General features: G+C 35.6%; 2 protein-coding genes across 2 annotated transcripts; both read right to left on the bottom strand.

Moving 5' to 3' along the window:
• Window positions 1-2633: 2633 nt before the first annotated feature.
• On the bottom strand, window positions 2634-5151 carry LOC131151758 (putative pectate lyase 2). Its single transcript, XM_058103162.1, has 4 exons — window positions 4432-5151; window positions 4196-4299; window positions 3814-3952; window positions 2634-2852 (listed from the first exon to the last, which is right to left on the bottom strand). Exons 1-4 carry the CDS (start codon window positions 5149-5151, stop codon window positions 2634-2636), a joined length of 1182 nt encoding a protein of 393 aa, XP_057959145.1.
• Window positions 5152-6039: 888 nt separating this feature from the next.
• LOC131151884 (stigma-specific STIG1-like protein 1) lies at window positions 6040-6578 on the bottom strand. The gene has a single exon (XM_058103347.1). It carries the CDS (start codon window positions 6576-6578, stop codon window positions 6117-6119), a length of 462 nt encoding a protein of 153 aa, XP_057959330.1. The 3' UTR covers window positions 6040-6116.
• Window positions 6579-22414: the final 15836 nt, after the last annotated feature.

Here is a 22414-nt window from a genome sequence, read left to right as displayed (position 1 = left end):
TACCTTCCTTTACCCTTGCGTGAACTTCTGCTGAATGTTGGAGATCCCCCCAACGCCGAACCTCCGTTGTCGTCTCCTTCTCTCGTGCGCCCCTCACTCTCCCACGCGGCTGAAGGAACCCTTGGGTGCAGGTGCTCTCTCGCGAATGGAAAGGAATCTCTCACAGCTGTCTCGTTGAATGGGCAAGAAGAAGACCCTCTCGGTTCTGCCCTGCTGAAGCTGCAAACAGCAAAATTAATATCCCCCCCACCCTGCCCCTCTGTTTTTTTAATTTACTTATTTGTAATTACAGGTAAATGACATCATTGCCCCTCATAACAAATAAAAAACAGCCACCGGATCTCTCCTAATATGGACGACTTGGATTGTTTTAAGCTTGACACTCCAACAATTCTCCACCTTGGCAAGCTTGTGACCCTTGCACCTCCTTAGCATCTCCTATGACGGTTCCTACAAAACAAACACTAGCAACTTCTAAGGTTAACCAAGTTTAAACAATGTTCAAACTTGGATTTGGGTACTGCTTTAGTCATTATATCAAAAGGATTATCCTCTGTTGGAATTTTCCTTATTCTATTTCACCACTAGAAATAATATCCCTCACAAAATACAGCCTAACATCTATATGTTTGGACCTATCATGATAAACATGATTCCTAACCAAATGAATAGTACTTTGATTGTCACAATAAATTATAACAGCTCCACTATACATTTCTAACTCTAGGCACAGTCCTTTTATCCATATAGCCTACTTAAAGGCTTCAGTCATAGCAATATATTCAGCCTCCGTGGTAGACAAGGCTACCACCGACTGCATGTGTGTTCTCCAACTAATAGCACTACCTAAAAAAGAAAAGACCATGCCAGACAAAGACTTCCTGGTATCTATATTTTCCAACATAGTCAGAATATATATATCCTTTTAACCCTATTTCACAATGCATATCTTTTTTTCCTAATATTAATCCTTCCTATTTTATTCCAGACAAGTATTGAAAATTTTGTTTCAAAGCATGACAATGTGGTTTTCCAGTTTTACTCATAAATCTACTCACTTGACTTATAACATAAGATAAATCAGGTCTAGAACATATCATAGCATACATTACACTACCAACCGTACTAGTATAAGGTATTCTATTCATAAAAAGTGACTCATTTTCAGTTTCAGGACACTGTTTTCTAGACAATTTAATATGCTGTGCAATAGGAATAGAAATATATTTAACATGACTCATTCCAAATCTTTTTAACACCTTTGAAATATAAGACTTTTAAGACAAGTAGAGAAACTTTTTATTCCTTTTTCTAGTTATTTCCATACCAAGTATTCTTTTAACAGGTCCTAAGTCTTTCATTTCAAATTTAGATTTAAGTATGCACTTAACTTGATTTAACATATCCAAGTCTCCACAAGCAACCAACATGTCATCAACATATAATAGCAAATATATATGACATTTATCGCATGATTTAAAATTAACACAGCCATCATAATTGCTTCTATAAAAATCATTTTGAATCAAGTAAGAATCAAATCGTTTATACCATTGTCTAGGTGATTGTTTCAGCCCATATAAAGATTTCTTTAATAAACATACATGATTTTTATTTATCTTTGTATCAAAACCCTCAGGAGGTTGCATATAAACTATTTCTTCTAAAGTACCATGCAAGAAAGCAGTTTTAACATCAAGTTGTTCCAAATGCAAGTCATGTATAGCAACAAAAGATAATAGAATTCTAATTGAATTATGTCTCACAACAGGGGAAAATATTTCATTATAGTCTACCCCTTCCCTTTGTGTAAATCCCTTAGCGACTAACCTAACTTTATACTTAGGTGGTTCAACTCCAGGGATTCCCTCTTCTAATATTTCTAATATTATCATAAAAATTATATTTTTTTCCAAAAAAGTAAAAAATTCCAATTAAAATTTTCAAAAAAAAAAAATTCTTAAAAAGTCTAAAAGAATAGGCTGTGCTGGTGTATATGTGTGTGTACTGAGAAGACCACAGATTGCATGTATATTTTCTGACTCATCAATATCTAAATCCAATGGTGGTATAGCTAAGATCCGAGCAGTTTTACAGATAAACTATATATACTTGATTCGGTCAAATGCAATGACTCAGCGCCTCACGGATTACGTATATTGTCTAGTTTGCTGATCATGGAAACCCCAAATTAGAACTAATCATATACACTTAGATATATATGAATGATATGAGCAACTGCACGTAGCTGCTGGTATACCATATCTTTGCTTATTGTTGGACAAGATGATCGTTGTTAAATATTATTCAGTTCTGCTTATGATTTTACTTAAACATATTAATAATACAATGCACTTCTTGAAGTTGAACAACAATAAATTTAAAAAAAAAAAATTGATTTACCTTGCACATATACATAGATGTAAGATTGTTGTTGGCCGTAATATAACCACGGATGAATTCACTCTTGCAAAATATACAAAGCCTCACCAGACAACACTCCTCCCTTAATTGTTATTTTAAAAACAAATGCTAATGGAAGCATCATTCCAATCAGCGATGCCTTATATCACAAAAGTTAAATGAGATCGATGCATTTTAAAGAGCTAAAAAATGCTGGAGGAAAGCAAAAATCAACATGCTTTACCAACAACACAGTGGAGAGGACCAGCATTAGCTGTTAATACAGGCACCATGGTTCCTTCTGCAACAACGAAAGATTGAGATGGGGAGTAAAGCGGAGCACAGCTTCCCCATCCAGATTGAACAAAATATGCCCCATTCTCAAACTGATCTTTTGAAGACCTCCATTTCCAATTCTTCCGCCCACCACCCCCCTCTCTTTTTGTCACCTGCCATCCAATATTGAGTATATACACGCTCAACATTAGAAATTTATGTCAGCTTTAGTATGTGGGAGTCGAGAAATATTTACAAGAAATGATTTCCTTGAGTAAAATTTATGATGGTCGTGTATGGAAGTACAATACATGCAATTTTGTACGATATTTTGTCCGGATTCACAATTGAGGGTCTAAATTCCATACTCCCAAACAAAGGGTAAGTGTTTGCTATGCTGAAATGGAATAGAATAAGAGTACAAATTCCAACATATTTCATTCCATTCTTCACATACCAAACAAATACTTTGAACCCATTAGCGGCTAGATGTTATATCAAGTATTTGGATTCCGTGTTAGTCCCACACTATTGAAACCATGCCAAAGCATGCCTTACTCGTGCTGATTCGAAGAGATAAAATGACATTCTATAGTTGGTGAATTCCAAAAATTGCATAAAGGAAGTATTCCTCATCCTTTTGTTCGGGAGCATGTATTTGAATTATGAATTTAGATTTATGTTATTTGGATAAATATAGTACAAAATTGTTTTGGCCTTATGTTTAGAGAGGCATTTGATTTGGAGTTGTATTGGATTTAGATGAGATGTAATTTAAAATTCTATTGAAATTTGTCCAAATCCACCCAAATTCAAATCTAATGTCCGAAATCTATACTTCTAATGCAGCATTAATTTCTTTTAAATTCATAAAATTCCAATTCCAAATCATAAAATCCATATTCCAATCACGACCTATAATTTTTCCTTTCAAGGATCAATTAGTTAAACCGAAACAAGTCTAGCATTTTAAATTTGGGACTTGCATGTTGAAATCATTTTCGGTGGACTCGATCATTACAACCTAGATTTCCATTCTCAAAAGTTTTTGTTGGAAATGAAGCTAGGTTTGGTCACTTTGCCCTGCTTTAAAATGAAATGCAAGTGGAACTCAAGCACTAATTAAAATTGTACCTGTTTGAAATCCCTGTTGTTAGGAGCAATGAAGTAGTTCCCTTCACTTAGGATGGTTGGATTGGCACTGCCTCCAATGGCATACTTCTCCCACTCATCATACTTGTTGTTGGCAACATGTGCATAACCAAACCTCACCCTGCACCACTCACCCTAATTCCATAAATTATCTTAAGATGGTACGTAAAAATAAAAATGAAATCCAAAAGAATGAAATTGAGTTTATCACTAGATTTTTATCATGCTATCTAGTCAGTTTTTCATTCGATTTATTTTCTACTCCTTCCATTCTACAAATCAAACATGACGCTATAGCTTACTCCAACCATATAGTACTTAAACAATTAACCAAAACTATATTCAATAATTTTGCCTCACTCACCTTGGCATCCTTTGAACTAGACCAGCACCAAAATGGTTGAAAACTATTGTATTTCTCATTGCTTTATCTGCAGTGAATTGATCATTGTGTCCAAGCAACATCACCTATAACATAAAAAGCAACAAATTGGGTTCTTGAGAATGAAACTTTTAGGAACAATGATTTAGTTTTCATCACGAGTAAGTAGCTAATGTCAAATTGTTGAACTTGTCAAGAAGGGAAAAGATTTATCCTACTTTATCATGTTGGGTTAAGAAGTTGTTGGAGATGCTCACTGCAGTTGAAGCATGGATCACATCAATGAGACCATCGGTGGACCGAGCAAGGAAGCAATGATCGATCCAGATGTGAGAGGAAGCAAACACAGCAATGGCGTCCCCATCAGAGCCAAGCCGATGGCCAACGTGCATCGGAGTACTCCGGACAAGGCCCGGTTTCCCCGGTTTACAGTCATGAATACTAATTCCATGAATAATAACATGGCTAACACCTTGTAACGTGATGCAGGGGCCATAAGCAATCTCCACATTTGCTCCTCTGCCATCCACAGTCTTATAGCTATTGAAAATGAGCTCATTTTTCAAAGTTATGACCATGTCCCTACCAAAAATTATCCAAAGGGGCTCAAACTGGATTGCGCCAAACCGAAGCATGCCACGTTTTGGGTTTATGGGGTCATCGGAGGGATCGGTTACTACGTATAATTTGCCATACTTTCCTCCGGTGGCATTGCAGCCGAAGCCTACCGCGCAGTCTGCCAAGGCATGGCGGTTGGAAGCCCAGTTTGGGGCTGCGCGCCAGCAGGAGTCTATAGTGTTCATGAGCTTGTGGTTGGATTTGTGGAAGTAGGTTGGTAGTGGATTGGGAATGTACTGGTCTAGTGAATCAGCTTGAAGGTTTGATATATATTGGGTTAGTAGGCACAAAAGGAAGAAGATAGGGGCTGGAGAGGCCATGGCTTCTAGTGTTGGATGGAATTTTCCATACATATATAAGAGAAGAGGAGGTGGTGGCCATGATTTTGAAACTATAGTTCTGGTTTGTTTAAAAAAAAAAAAATTAGTCACTTTATTGGTGAGATTTTTGGGGTGTGCACAAACGTGGGTGCACGAGGAGATGTTTATTGACTTTGAGAAATCCAGGTTTCTTAATTTTGACAATTGTTTTTTTTTTTGGTTCCCTGCATTCCCAATTAAAATGCCTAGAATGCACACTCTGTATTTATGCGTTTATGTTTACTTCGGTTTCGGATTGGGGTTTTTGTAGATTTAGATAAATGTTATGTAGAAATGAATTGAATTTTATTGAATTTCATGCAATTAAAAGAGTTTGATTTGATTGAATTTCATGAAATTTGGATGAATTTGGACAAATTTAAATATAATTTTATATTATATAAATCTAAATTCAAGTCTCCCCAAACATAGAGTTCAGTTTTTCTCCAAATCCCATAGAAGTGTGAAAAAACAAATTAACTTGTTCAGGGGCTCTACCGTTCTACTGGATAAATTGGAATCTTCTATTTTCACCAATTGCAATGGACAAACATGCCCTGTTATATCCATTTGCTTCTCTGTTAACAAAATACATGGAGACCAAAAGCACAAACCACATTCAAAAACAGATAATGAATATGAGCAAAAAGAAAAAAAATAAAAGAAAAGAAAAATTAATGGAAACTTGAAAGTCAGACCATAGATTTGATTTAAATAGTTGGATTTTGTCAAAACTGGTACAAATCCAAATCCCAGACATGAATGATGTTCCAATCACAACCTCAGCGAACACAAGCTAAGCCCACCAGAGAGCAATGGCTTGCCTTTATTACAAATCACAAAGCTACACTTCAACAATCGCAATCATGCATATATAGCTGCACAAACAACTTAAATTAACTAGAGTACTGGTTCAACTTTACTTCTTAGGCATAGCTGCACATTCCATAAGTGCAGGAACTCCCTTTCCTGCATCTGTTATTGCACCCCCCACAGTGCTTCCTGTTGGAGTATGGGTTCACACACACACCTTTACAGCAAATCTCAGAGAACTTGCACTTCTCCCCACACCTCCCCCAGTTGAGCCTATCCACAGCCACATTCACGCACTGTTTCCGGCAGCAGTCCGGCCCTCCGCTGCCCTTCTTCCGGCACACTCTCGGGTACTCATTGCATGTCATTACGGCCCGGGTTTTCTGCGCAAGAAGGCGGCTTGCCCCTCGACGCCAAACAGGTCTTTCTCCATCTTCGGTTAGAGGAAGACCCGAGGCTTTATTGTGACAATCCTCAGCCATAGGCTCCAACTCAGAATTGGGTGTTGCAAACAAAGTAGTAATTGATAAAGCCATAATCATCAGTAACATAAAAGAGATCGTTAGGAACTTCATCATGGAGAAGATAGCTACAAGGGGAAATGGTGAATTTGAATGATATGGAATGGCGAGAATGGAGATTGAGGGGGTATTTATAGACGTAGAGGGAATATGTATGTCTCATTTTTCTTCTTGGTGGAGTGGTCTAAGATGATGGCTATGTTAGTAAGATACACATGAATGATTCATTCACGTAAATTTACGAAAGTTAGGCTTGCTAGATAGCAAGCTAGCTAGGAAAGTTTGTGTTAAAGAGTAGGTTGGTGGATGGTAAGGCTTCCTTCCACAAATTCTTTAGGATACGGTGTTCATATATTTACATTAATTATTCACCTGCAGCCATCTTCATTTCTAGCAGAATGATAGAAACAAAGTTCTATTGCGTTTTGGGAGACATTTCAATGGTTAAAGTGTGATATTTTTCAGTATTTTAGAAATTCTGGATTTTTCGCGAGTAAAAAGAAAGAAGTCTAAACTGGAGAATGAACTATAGCTTGCTATGTAATTGAGGCACAAATTTTTACAAAAAGGTGAGATAAAATATGCCAAAGAGTATATCCAAACACCAAAAGACCTGTAGATCGAATGCTTATTTTCTTTCTATTTCTTTAAGGGTTCGATTGAATTAAATTTTTTTTTTCGTAGAAAGTGTAGGGAAGAAAATTAAAAGAAGAAAAGTCATTTTCCATTATATTTTCTCTCTATATTAAATGCTACCAAAAAAAGAAAAGAAAGTCCACATTCTCAAGGAAAAAGGGGCAAGAGTTCTTAGTAAAGTCAAAAGGCCTTAGCTATAAAGAAATCAGTTGAATTTCTACGAAAAAGATATAAAATTGTTTGTGGATAATATTGAAAGAAGTAAAGACACAAGCCCCTGATTTTCAATAAATAATCTAGAAAACAGCAACCTGTTTTTTTGGAGCTGACTATGCAGCTTGCTGATTTTATGGAGTCAATTGTTTTCTTTTGTTTTTACTTTTGTATATATATAGAAGACATCTTGTAGAATGGAATTCAATCAATAAGAATCCATTGGTAACCAAATTGGTTGCCAACATCAAATATCCTTCCTTTTTAATATGGTATCAAAGCAAGAACTTTGAAAATCTTTGTTCTACCTATCCTAACATCCCATCTTCACCTCAAAAACTTCTTTCTTACCAACCCTCATTATGGCCAAACTTCACCAATCATGCAAGAAATGTGGGAGAACTATGGAAACTTGTTGGGAAATCTATGGATACCCTCCAAACCACAAACTGTATAAACCAAGAACTAGAGGTGGGAACCAGCATATGGTGACCAACCATTCATCCTCAAATGGAGACTCAAGGGTGACGAATTTGAACATCTCGTCAGATCAGATACAACAGCTCATAGCCCTTTTGCAATGCCAAAATCCCACTCCATCTAGCAGCAACTCAGAAAATCAAGGTACAAATTCACCAAAACATAGTGGTGAGCTTCTTGCTACTTCACCTAATTCCTTAAGACACTCTTTAAGCTGCACAAACAACATCACCAATAGAAGTGCATGGATCCTCGACAATGGGGCAACTGATCACGTAACAGGATCTCTTGATCTACTCACACATAAAAAGCCTTTAAAAAATGTCTCGGTCAACCTACTCAATGGCACCATGGTACCAATTTCACATATAGGGATTGTCATCATTTCGTCTGCTCTCATTCTAAAAAAAATGTCCTATACATACCTAATTTCCATTATAATCTCATTTCTACAAGTCAGATTAGCCGAGACCTAAACGCTTGTTTCATTTTCTTGGCTAAACAATGTTTTATTCAGGAGCTAGACACTTAGAGGACGATTGGAATTGCTAGAGAAAAACAAGGGCTCTATCTTTTGGAGAAGAATCGGCTCAGGAATTGGTTAGTAGGATGGATCACATCTAGAATTTGCTCTTCCTAGTAGTTATGGGACTTTGGGGAATTATTAGAATAGGAGCTTTAAGGCCTTCAGTTCTTTATAAAGCGCCAATTTAGAGAAGGTAATCAGGTGGCAGATTACTTGGCTCGTCAAGGTGAGGGAGGCAACATGAGGAGATATTTTGTAGGTGATGTGCTGTCGAGTAAAATGAGAGGTCTAATTCGTATGGATAAGATGAGTAATCTAAGCCTTCGTTTTTAAATGTCATCATTTGGTTCTCTTATGTTTTCCTCACGTTTTTGTTTTTCAAGTAATTGACATCAGTTTGCAGGTATTTTGTTTTTATTTGTGTTTGTTTTGTTTTGATTCATATGGTCTTGTTTAGTTTGTTTTAGTTGGATATTCACTACCAAAAAATTGGTTTTTAGTGATGAAATTATTAGTGACAGATTCAATTTCATCACTAAAAGTGGGTATTAGTGACGGTTTTAGCAACCGTCACTAATACGACACTATTAGTGTCGGATTTGAAATCGTCACTAAAAATCAAAATGCATCCCGGGAAAATATTTTTCACGTAGAAATTATCCTGAAAAAATATTAGTGGCGATTTCTTCCGTATTAGTGAAGAATTAAATCTATCACTAAAAGACTGTTATTAGTGACGATTAAATAATCGTCACTAATATTATTTTTAAAAAATAAAAGAAATTTATTTCACAATATTAGCGACGAATCTTCACATTCGTCACTATAGCAAATTATTAGTGACAGATTTACGAACCTTCACCAATACTTCTTTTATTTAAAAAAATTATTTCATAGTATTAGTGACGGATTTGGTTATTCGTCACTATTAGCCACTTATTAGTGACAGATTTGGAATCGTCACTAATACTTCTTTTATTTAAAATAAAAAATAAAAAAATTTATTTCATAGTATTAGTGACGGATTTGGTGATTCGTCACTGTTATCGTCTTATTAGTGATGGATTTGGGAACCGTCACTAATACTTCTTTAATTTAAAAAAAAAAAAACTTATTTCATAGTATTAGTGACGAATTTGGAGATTCGTTACTATTATCCCCATATTAGTCACGGATTTGAGAACCGTCACTAATACTTCTTTTATTTAAAAAAAATCAAAAAAAGTTATGTCATAGTATTAGTGATGGATTTGATGATTCGTTACTATTAGCCCGTTATTAGTGACGATTCCTAAATCTGTCACTAATACTTCTTTTATTTTTTTTAAAAAAAATTATTAAACACTATTAGTGACGAATTTGAAGATTCGTTACTAATAGTCTAACAATGAAAAACTGCACACGGATTCCCCAATCTCATTCCTTTCCCTCCAAGCTTCCTCATTGCCCTCCATCTCTCAATCTCTCCATCTCTCAATTTGTCTCCATTTCTCAATCTCTTCAGTTTCTCTCTCTCAATCTCTCCATCTCTCTGGTCTCTCTCTCTCTCTCTCTCTCTCTCTCTCTCTCTCTCTCTCTCTCTCTCTCTCTCTCTCTCTCTCTCTCTTTATTTCGTCGCCTCTACCGCTGACGCTTCGATCAGTCCCCATCGCCTTCGCCGAGGAGATCAGCCGCCGGAGGGCTTCAAGGTATTCTCAATCTCTCCAGTCTCTCTCTCTTAGTCTCTCCATATCTCTCAATCTCTTTACTCTCTCTCTCAGGCTCTCCATATCTCTTCGTCACCACTGCTAACGCTTCAGATCTATATCTGTCGCCTTCTCCAAGGAGATCAACCGCCAAAAGCCTTCCAGCCTTTAAGTTATGTTCCTTTGAACATCTATGTTTGAAGAATTTGTTATTGTTTTTTTTTTTTCAGTTTTTTATGTTTATTAGTAGTATAAAGTGTAGTGACCTGCTTTTCTTGCCATTCTTTTTTACATAAATTAAATGTAAAATATCTACTGCTCTGATACCTTTTAATATAAAACAAACCAACATCACAAACCAGATTGGACCCGTGGAATCTGAGACGCAATAAACCACCTAAACAATGAAAAGTAGAATACATACAACCATGCCAATATATACAATACTAGAGTGTCAAAATATTTCCCAAAATATACACACACAACCATTCCAAAAACACCCTCGACTGAACCTAGGGACTACTTAAATTGACTTCCCAAAAATACTCACCCTACAGATAGGGCAGTACGGAAGTCCCTTCTACCTGCGAGCCTGATCTGCTCGCCTAACTGAATCACCTGGAAAATATTAAATCACTAGGATAAGACAACGCTCAATAAGACGAAATTTGTTATTACTAGTGTGTGGCAAGTGAGTTTACATATTATAAAACTAATTTGGAAACACCATAAATAATTGAGTCTGCGAAACACATATGACATTTCAATATAGCTCATACCTATGCTTCTTAACATAAACTGTTTTTCTAAATTTTCTAAACATAATACTTCTAATATTCATAGGTACATCTATGGTTTCTATAAATTTGAATATACATATATATAATAATTGAGAAAATTTCCCTAGATGGATAACTGAGAGTCATGATTTAACCCCTCATGACAGGGTTGTGCAGCTCGAAGACGGGACCTATCCTGGCTGGCCGACCAGGGTAAGTCAACTGAACTCTGAAAGTCAGATCTGCCTCCTCAACCCTTATCTAAAGGGGAGCGTGTCCATAACGTAGACACGATCGACTGCTGAATATCACATACTATTTAAGTAATGTGGTTGCACTCTGAACTGAATATAGCTATGGTACCGTACTCTGCTTACTGAATCTGGTCCATCAGGGTCTGATACTATATACATATGTAACTGATATATTTATATTGTTGTTTTACCATGATTTTATAATAACTAAAACATTATAAAACTGATCTGCTAATCTGAATAACTGGCTGAACATTTAATGTCTATCTAATTATCTGACTGAAATCATGGTATTCTAAATATGCTGTAAATATATGTTTCTATACATATACTGTAAATCATGGTATCATGGAAAATAGATAAATCATGGTATTCTGAATATCCTATAAATTTTTATCTGTATATATACTGAAAATCATCATTTTATAAAACATATATTTATTCCATGATATTTTCTTCCTAATACACTATAAAACATGGTATTTGTAAACTGTATAAATACTATACTAGTTTGCTATAAACTCATGCCACACAATTTAAATAAATAAATTCACTTGTTCTAAAATCTGTATTTTCTGCTATACAAATATATTATAATCTAAATAGTAATAATCTGGTAAAACATATTATTTCTGCTGACTATCATACTAAAATTCCTAACAGAGCATATTTCCCTTACTTGACTATCTGAGTACTAATTACTATTTGCAATCCCACGTGTGCGACATTCATAATTTCAACATCCTGAGATAACACACGTATATTTCCCAAATCAAACAACTAAATTAACCCAAATAATTATCATACACATACTCCTCAAATCCACAGATGCACAAATCCTAAATTATAATCCATATGTCATTTTACTTGGGTTCCTGAAATACCACCCACTAAGGTCCTCAACCCTTGTTCGCAAGGTCCCAAAACACCATATTCCTAAAAATATAATATCTTAATTTTACTTCACAAAACCCAATATTTTCACATATAATGCAGAATTTGATTTCAAATGAGCTGGGTAATATTGAAAATGTTCAAATAATCTATTCACCCTAGTTTTGGGATGATTCTCAAGTTGGCCTAACCAACGGATTACTCTAACATATTTGAAGAGAATCTTCCTAAGAGTAACGTGGCGGCTTCAAATCATCGATCTAGCGAATAACTAGGCTAGAGAGCCAGAGAGAAGCTAGAGAGGACGAAGTTAGAGAGAGAGAGAGAGGGCTGCATGAAGTTTCTGCGCTGAAAATCCGATTTTGGCTTACTTATACACCTGCCTATGTTGACGAGACACATCACTTCTTCGATGAGGTCAAGAAGGGAGTTCGTCAATGAACTCATAACCTTCGTCGACAAATTTCAGGCCCTGAAATAGCCCTCTCAGTAACTCCTTGTCGACGAGACATGTGTCCCCATCAACGATCCCAATAAGCCACTTCGACGAGGACCTACTATGACCCCCTTTACAATTCCCTTTTTCTCCCTCTTTTATTATTTAAATACCATAATTCTTCGGGTCTCTACATTCTCCCATCCTTATAAAAATTTCGTCCTCGAAATTTACTATTTGAGCGATTCACCATCCCTTAAAGAAAACAGCTACTTATTTTATTACTTGCCCTCACTTGTGGCGGAGGAATACCGTGGTTATATAAGCAGTTTTGGGAGATTACAATTATACCCATAAAATAAAATTCTCCTAAAACTAAAAACACTACCTATCATATATTCTAAATTACAATTACATCGTATGAACCAAATTAAAACTACCATTATTTAAACTTACATATCCCTACTATACCCCACTAAACAGGTGTAGGTATTTCTGTCTGATTTCCTCTTCAAGCTCCCAAGAAGCTTCCTCCACCACGTGATTCCTCCACAGGACTTTTACTAGTGGTATCTTCTTACTGCACAATTCCTGTTCTTTTCTATTTAAGATCTATACTTGAGCTTCCTCATATGCTAGAGCATCACTGAATTCTAATTATGCATAACTGATAATATGGGAAGGATCTAGGACATATTTCCTTAACATAGAAACATGAAATACGTCATGTATTCAGAACAAAATGGGTGGTAAAGCTAGTCGATAGGCAACTGGCCCAACCTTCTCAAGTATCTCAAATGGACCAATAAACCTAGGGCTCAACTTACCTTTCTTCCCAAACCTCATGATTCCCTTTAGTGGTGTTATTTTAAAGAATACATGGTCACCAACTTTAAATTCCAATTCCCAACGGCGAGTATCTACGTAGCTTTTCTACCGACTATGTGCTGCACTAATTCTATCTCAAATAAGTCATACTTTATCGTTCGTCTGCTGCATTATTTTTGGCCCCAAAACTCGCTTTTCTCCTAACTCATCCCATTATAAAGGAGAACGGCACCTCCTACCATAAAGTGCCTCATATGATGTCATGCCTATGCTGGCTTGATAGCTGTTATTGTAGGCAAATTCATCTAGCGGTAAATACTGAGTCCAGCTACCTCGAAAATCCAATACACACGATCGCAGCATATCCTCAAGTACTTGGATCGTTTTCTTTGTCTGGCCATTTGTCTAAGGATGGAAAGCGGTGCTGAATGCTAACAGAGACTCTAAAGCCTCCTGCAAGCTCTTCCAAAACCATGATGTAAAATGTGGGTCACAGTACGAGACTATAAATACTGGCACTCCATGGGATTGAACAATCTCCTGAATATAGATCTCTACTGATCTGTTCATAGGATAGCTAACTTTAATAGGTAAAAAGTGGGTTATTTTCGTCAGCTAATCAACAACTACCCAGATGGCATTCTGACGATGCAGTGTCGGTGGTAGCTCAGTAACAAAATCCATGGATATGTGATCCCACTTCCACTCAGGGATTTGAAGTGGTTGCAACTACCATGCCGGTCTCTAATGTTCAGTTTTAATCTGCTGGCATGTCAAGCATTGCTACACAAATTCTACAATCTCCCTCTTCATTCCACTCCACCAGAAATATTCTCGCAGATCCCTATACATTTTAGTACTTCCAGGATGAACCGTGTATAGAGATCTATGACCCTCCTCTAGAAGCGTTCTCCTAATATCATCATCCGCAAGCACACATGATTTGGTGCGAAACCTCAGAGCCCTATCATCAGAAATGCTAAATTCCTCTCCTTGATCATCTTGTACTCTAACTATTACCTCTGCTAATTCTAGGTCATCCCCCTGCGCAGCTTTAATATTTTCATATAGCATAGGCTACACAACCAGGCTGGCAATAAATGCCTGAGGATCATCCTCCACTAACTCCACGTCAAGCCTTTCCAAGTTTATCTAAATTGGGTGCTGAATTACTGCTGCTAACTGCGTTGTACCCTCTGATTTACGGCTCAGTGCATCAGCCACCATATTTGCTTTACTTGGGTGGTAGCTGATGGTGCAATTGTAATCCTTGATAAGTTCTAAACATCTTTTTTACTGCATATTCAACTCTTTTTGCGTGAAAAAATACTTCAAATTTTTATGATCAGAGAATATCTCGCATCTCTCACCGTACAAGTAATGCCTCCAAATCTTTAGTGCATGTACCACTGCAGCCAACTCCAGATCATGGGTAGGGTAATTCTTTTTATATTCTTTCAACTATCGGGAGGCATAAGCTATAACCCTACCGTTCTGCATCAACACACAACCAAGCCTTTTCAAATACGCATCACTGTAAATTACATAGCCATCACCTCCATATGGAATCATCAGTACTGGTGCAGTGACGAGCCGCTGTTTTAATTCATGAAAGCTCAGTTCGTATTCATCATCCCATGCAAATCTAAGATTCTTCCTAGTCAGTCGTGTTAGAGGCCCCGATAGTCCTGAAAATCCCTCTACAAATCGACGGTAATATCCCGCCAGTCCCAAGAAACTCCTAATCTCCTGACTATTCCTCGACCTTTCCCAATTTACCACTGCTTCTATTTTACTAGGATCCACAGAAATTCCATCCTCTGATATAACATGCCCATGAAATGCAACTTTCTCTAATCAAAATTCACATTTACTAAACTTGGCATACAATTTCTTTTCCCTAAGCGTCTTAAGTACCAGTTGTAAATGTGCCTCATGCTCCTCAAAGCTCCTTGAGTAGACCACTATATCATCAATGAAAACCACCATGCACTGGTCTAGATATTGATGAAACACCCAATTCATTAAATCCATAAATACTGCTAGTGCATTAGTTAACTCGAATGGCGTCACCAAAAACTCGTAGTGCCCGTATCTGGTTCAAAATATTGTCTTAGAGATATCTTCTGCTTTAACCTTCACCTGATGATAGCCTAATCTGAGGCCAATCTTAGAATAGACCCGTGTACCGTGAAGTTAATCAAATAAATCATCTATACGGGGTAGAGGATATTTGTTCTTATTGGTTACCTTGTTTATCTCCTTGTAATTTATGCCCATCCTCATAGATCCGTCTTTCTTCTTTATGAATAGCACTAGTGCTCCCCAGGGCGATACGCTGGGTCTGATAAACCCTTTATTCAATAGATCCTGTCACTGGTCCTTTAATTCTCCCAATTTAGCTAAAGCCATAGGATCTGGAGCCTTAGAGATTGGTGCTATCCCTGGAGGTAAATCTATAGTAAAATCTACCTCACGATTGGGAGGCAACCCAAGTAGCTATTGACCTAGCTAGGCTTACAACTCTTGATTTTGATAATAACAAAGTAAGGTTATCTAATATTGTTTCCAAGTGATACTATTTCAGGTAAAGATGATTTCAGTAATAAAAAGGAAAATTCCAAAAGCTTAAACTTCAAATGACATATCTTGAAAGCTCACAAGGATCAAGGAACAAGGACAGTCTTACATAAATACAAGTGATCCATAATGAAAGCTCAAAGAAGACTGAAAGATCAAAGATCAGTGACAAAAAGAACTCAAAGCAAAGAAAGTGTCAAATTTATTTTTAGAACAAGCTTTGTAAGTACTTCAAGCTTTTTCATGTATGAATTTTCATTTTAAAGCTCATTAGGCAAAGATACTTAGAGACCTTAGTTTTTAAGACTTGGAACATATTTTTCAAAGAAAACCAAATTGAGATTCAAAGTCTAAATAAAAAAGAGAGAGAGAAATAAAAAATATCTTGAAATGGGAAAATCTGGTTGACAAACGACTGTTTGTCTATGGACAGACGACTGACATTTTAAAAGATATTAAACAAAGAGACAGAAGCATGACAGACGACTGTTAGGCACTTAACAGACGACTGTCAGTGTAAAATGAGACGTATGTGTGGGTTTGTCAGCCGAATGCCATTCTTCTGTATATTTTAAAAAATTGAGTTGTTTAGTGATAGATGACTGCTAGAGAGCACACAATCGTCTGGCTCGCGGTAAAATTCAAAATACTCAACTGACATATTTTTAAAATTTCAATTACTTGAAGCCCAAATTAATCTAAAACTTGGACCCTAATCCAAGTAAACTTGGGGAACAAGTAAGAAACCTTTTTACATCTATAAATACCCTCAAGTTACATTGATTTGTACACCAAGATTTCAAATTAAGCAATCAAACTCTTTCTCAAGCATTCTGAAATTCTGAAAGTTCTTTGTTGCTCACAATATCCACGAAGTTCTCTAAAGACCTACTGATTTTCTCACTGATATTGCGCTACAATTATTAAATTCTTTCATCTATTGAAAGAACCCTACGGTGAAAAATCTCTAGAGCTTCAATCGAAATTTCGTATTGTGAATTTTACTAAAGTACATAGTTTTTAATTTGTACTAATCAGCTCTTTGAGGAGCAATTCTTGTACATCTTGTTTTAAATCTTTGTAGCAGATTGATAGATGGTTCGAGTGTTGAACCGTTGGACCAAACAAGGGAATATTGTTTGGAGAAGGCGGGCTCTAGCCTTAACCAAGGAGTATTGTTCCGCCTGGTAAAGTAACGGTGATAGTGAATCCTTTGGTGGTTTTGCCAAGAGTGAGAATGTAGGCTGTGTTGAAGCCGAACCTCGTAAAACCTTGTGTTCTACTCTCTTCCCTACTCTTTATTTTTCAGAAAAATTTATAAATTGCGTGGATGCTTTACCAAACTCTGAATTCTAAGTGTTTGGTTGTTAAATAGATCGAAAGGTAATTTGTTTTGGTTTGATCAGCATTGATTGCGGAAACCGAAAGAGACTACGTTGGTTAATCATCCTTAAATTACTAAACTAAAAGTTGATTTAAAAGCTGAACATTGGCAAGAAGTATGTTTGTGAATATTGACATAGGGCTTATACACATTCAACAAGTTTTACATATTGATACAGGGCTATTATTACAAGAATTAAGTGGTTGATTATTTTGTTTTGGTTGTGATTACTCTGAATTAATTTTGTGATTGTGCTTGAGTATTGATTATTGTTATAACACAAAAGAATTAAAAAAAAAAGAAATAAAATTTTTAAATCCAAATTCACCCCCCTCTTGGGAAAGCTATTCCAATTTTAGTAGCTCTTCTAGAAAAATATCTGGAAATTCCCTTACCACTGGCATACTGTCAAGCTCCAATTCATTTCCTGACACCTCTTTTACAAAAGCCATAAACCCCTAACCTCCATCCAGAAGTAGTATGCTTGCTTGCATGGCTGATACCAACTATAGTGAGGCACACACACGTGAACCCACAAATTTGTATTCTTGCTGACCGGGAGGTTTAAAAATTACTTCTTTCTTATTACAATCAATACTGGCATGATTTGCTGCCAGCCAATCCATACTCAGTATTACATCAAATCCCTGCATATATCACAAGATAAGCTGATAATACTTTCCCTTGGATGGCCATTGGAAAATTCCTAAGTACCTTCTCACATCTCACAGTAGATCCAATCAGCATGGCTACACCCAATTCAACATCTAACAACTGTGCTTCAATCCCAACAAACTTAGCATACCCCATTGAGACAAAAGAATGGGTGGCACCTGTATCAAATAAAACAACAGTTTGATACAGGAAAGCAGTAAAGATACATGTGACGACATCTTTAGCTGCCTCAGCATCTCCTAGCGTCAACACATATACTATAGTGACCTGAAGAATAATAGTATTTAAATAATAAAGAGGGAGAGAAATGGAAACAATAATAGAAGGAGGCAGTCAACGACATTGCATTTTGAATGTAATGACCCAGGGGATTTTCTCATGGCCCTGTCAACGAACACAGGAGATTCGTCGATGAGGGTACAAGAGGGTCTCGTCGATGAGGGCAAGTTTCGTCAACGAGAAGATGCCAAGAGAGGATTTTTGGAAGTCTGAAATTCATTAACAAGGGTGCAGGTTCGTCAATGAACTTTCTACAAGACTCATCAACGAGGTGACGTGGCTCGTCGATGAATCCTGCAGTATAAATAGCCCTAAACTGATTTTAATCACAGAAATTCAGCCGCAGTCTCTCTCTCTCTCTCTTTTCCCCTACGGTTACTTCCTCTTCTTTCTTCGATTTCTGCTCCAACAGTTGTTAGATCGACGATCTGAGGCCACCATGACGCTCCTTGTGGAGTTCTCTGTAAGTCTATTGGAACGAATCATCAGTGGGACGAAGTTGGAATTCATCACAAATCCAGGGTAAGGTCTTTTATTCAGAATTTGACTTTCCAACAGTTGTAGGAAATGCTATAGACGTAGAAATAGTGACGTTTTGTTCTAGGATATATGGTTTTTAGGGTGTTGAGTAGAGAACCCTGTGGGTGTAGGACCCGTCTCATAAGACAATCTTGGTATCAAAATAAAGTTAAGAAAAAATACTACAACTTTTATGTTGAACCTTTTTGAAGATAAGAAGTCGTTAATAGAGAAAATTGCACATCAATGCAAATATAGAAAAAAAAAAAAGAATTTGGAGAATCCTGTTTTGGTGCTTTTCATTCCAAAAATAATTTGAACCCTTTTGAAATAACTTTTGAGCTTATAAAAATATTTTCCAAGTATTTTAAAAGGTATCTAGGTCCAAGTAATTAACCTAAAAGTTTCATGCGTCCATATTGAAATCGTTTGAAGTACTTACATGAGACTTCTTAAAAGTCTATAACTTTCTAAGTGCTAAGTCTTTATGTATTCTCTCAGTATCTTCACGTATTTGCTTTGACTTCCTTTATGTTTGACTTGACTTTAAGCTTCAATAGTCTTTAGCTTCATAAAATCTTGTATCTTTGAGTTCAAGCTTTCAAAAGACTCTGTCAAGCACTTGTTCTTGAACACTTGAAACCTGAATCATCACTTAACCAAATATGTTGAGTTTCTTTACTTTGTTATCATCAAAATAAGATTTTAAGTCTTATGAGGCCAACAATCTCCCCTTTTTGTATGATGACAAACAAGGAGTAAAAATGTGTAAGCCTTAATAAGGCTCCCCCTTACAATAAACATCAACTTAACAATATTTGTAATATCATGATCATTTTCAATAAGAAAATCAGAATTCACAATCAATTTCAATATCATGCTCATGTATTTCATTTATAGTTGAGCCAATATACATGCTTAGGTATGCAGTGTCATGCTCAATTTTGACCCAAAAATTATCCCCCTTTTGACATCAATCAAAAAGAGTACGATATCAAGAAAAAACATATAAATACCAAGGCACTGAGTAACCATAAGCTAAAGTATAGATCCAGTGAAGACACAAAACAAAACTTTGCATTCATCATGCATAAAAAAATAGACAATAAGTCTCAAAGTAGCATAAGAAAATGCAAAAGATTGTACATCAGAATTTTCAATAATTTCCAGTAATCGTGATATCGTTACTTAACAAGTCTAACCCCCCTTGAATGAAATGTATTTCACATTCAATAAATTCATAATTTCATTCTTGAAGGACAAACTATGTATCCATGTATAGTATGAGTGTAAATATCATGTGAAGCTATCATCATTAGCAATCATCATTATCAATCATGCTTTAAATTTATTATGTCATGCTTATATTCAATTTGCTCACATTCAGATTTTCTAAATTTTCTCCCCCTTTTTATCAACAAAAGGATAAACCGAAAGAAATATTATGCAAAAGTACTAAGGACCAAAAAAAATTTCGTATTTAGAACACAATAACAAGGTCCATAAGCCAGCATATATTTCAATCAAAAAATGGTCATCCATCATTCAACATGCCAAAATATATAACTTTATCCAACATTAGCATGTGAACTAATATGGTCAAGAGAAACAAATAAAAAAGCTAAGCACAATAAAATAGCAATGTCAAACATGTCAACCCGGATTAGTGTTTGGTTTCACGAAAATATTCATGCATTTGTAGTTCCATCATATTTGTATGCTTATGCACATGCTTGCATGCTCTAGTCATATTTCAAAGATTCATGTTCAAAGTCATATGTCAGATGGTATGACTTAAATATTCATGCTCAATTCTTATGTTTTTGCTCAACACATCTTCTCCTTATTACATTGCATCAATCAAAAGAAGAAGGTCATCAATAAGCATATACAATCAACATAAAACAAATAAATGACTATTCATCATGCTTAAGACAATAATCAAGAATCCAAAATAGCATGAGAAATATCAAACGAGCAAAAAATATCAAGTGTTCAGTTTAGTATTTAAACTGCTGTCAATCAATCAACAGAGATTGAGGGGGTCAGTTGCCTAACCTCTTTAGTGCATTTAAATTTTCCCAGATAGTAGTGAGTCAGTCAACTAGGCCTCTGAGGGTCAATTGACTGATGAGCCAAATCCTGAAAAGATTAGTAAGTCATAGAGCAATCAGTTAACGAAGGATAAAATGTCAGTCGACTGTACTTCAGTGTTTTTGACTTACCTGCTTTCCTCTACCATTTATCCTTGTTCCTTTAAAAAAAACTTCTTTATTATGCAATAAGCTCATTTTCTTTTGCATATGGATTTACCAATCTTCAAATATTTTTCCAAATTGTCTGTTGAAGCATATAATTCTTTGAATTTAATTCTTTTGAAGCCTTGTACAATTCATCCTTTTATTGTAGCCAACAATGTCATTCTTATGTTCTGGTTGCAATATAATAATCAACAATAAGCTCAAAAACTTATTCTTAATATTTTCATAATCCTTTTCAATTTGTTCAATAGCCTTGTATTAATTGAGTTTCAGTGATTTTCCATAGACAGAACAATAATAAATTTTCTACTTGGAATTTGTGAATTCTCTGGATTTCTTAGTAGTAGCTTCTGATATAATCATTGAGTTGAAGCTATTAAGCTATTACTAATTTATATAATCTTAGAAAGACTACTTAGGTGTATTTTTTCTTCTTGACTCAACCATATGCTGTGAATATTTCAAGAATAATTTTATTGTACCTACACTAACAAAAGTAACATGTATTTATTAAATACTTAACCAGCTGAATTTCAAATTCTTACTTTGAACTTATTTCAGTGATTGATTAATCAATTAAGTCTCTTTAAGTTGATATTCTAAATCTTATGTATGTGCAAATAACAATATATGTCGTGCTAATTTTAACCTTAAGTATTCATAACCTTCCTTTAACAATTCAACTAAGGTTATGCTATTTCATCTCTTTAGCTATAGCTAATATAATGAATTATTTACCATGATGAGCATAGTCAAAGATAGACTTTCAGTTTATGCATTATATTCTCAAGGTCTCTAATATAGTAGACATATTTGTTAAGCACTATTTACTAACACGACACACTAGATCTCTTCTTATATTAGAATGGACTGACTTTCAACTCTTATAGGTTGTTGAGGTATCACTAGCCTATTTCATTTTAGTACAAATGAATCTTATTTATTCTTAAATGAGGAATGACTAATCCTAATATATTTGGAGTCCTTAGCTTGTGAACTAGGCCTTTTATCTAGGTACCCATACTTTCTTGGGTCCAAATGGCTTAACAAGAGATGTTTCTTTTACTTTCCAAACTTGTTTAGTTCACACCCTTTCTCTTTAATGAACATTCAAACTTTATGTGTCCCTTCTTCTTACATAGGAAGCATGTGGTGTGAGTGTAAGCATTTGAAGAGGTTCTAGTATAATCTTTGGAGGCTTATGCAAAGTACCCCATGTAGATGTTCTTTTTCCTTGTGTTCTCAACTTCATTGAATCATATGCCTTCTTTATCCAAAGACATTCTTTGTATTCCAATCATTTTATTAAGGTTTTCTTTTCCTCTAGTAAAATTATAGATGATTTTGGCTTGATCCTCAATTTTACTCTTAAGATCACAGATTTCTAAGTCTTGTATATTTTTACCCTTTATTTGCAACATTACTGGATCTTGAGACATTTTTTTGATTTTACTTTCTAGT

The sequence above is a fragment of the Malania oleifera genome, chromosome 3, assembly GCF_029873635.1.
Source record: "Malania oleifera isolate guangnan ecotype guangnan chromosome 3, ASM2987363v1, whole genome shotgun sequence".
NCBI classification, from domain to species: Eukaryota; Viridiplantae; Streptophyta; class Magnoliopsida; order Santalales; family Ximeniaceae; genus Malania; species Malania oleifera.
The sequence above is the reverse complement of the archived record's forward strand: the minus strand, read 5'-3'. Positions and strand labels throughout refer to the sequence as shown.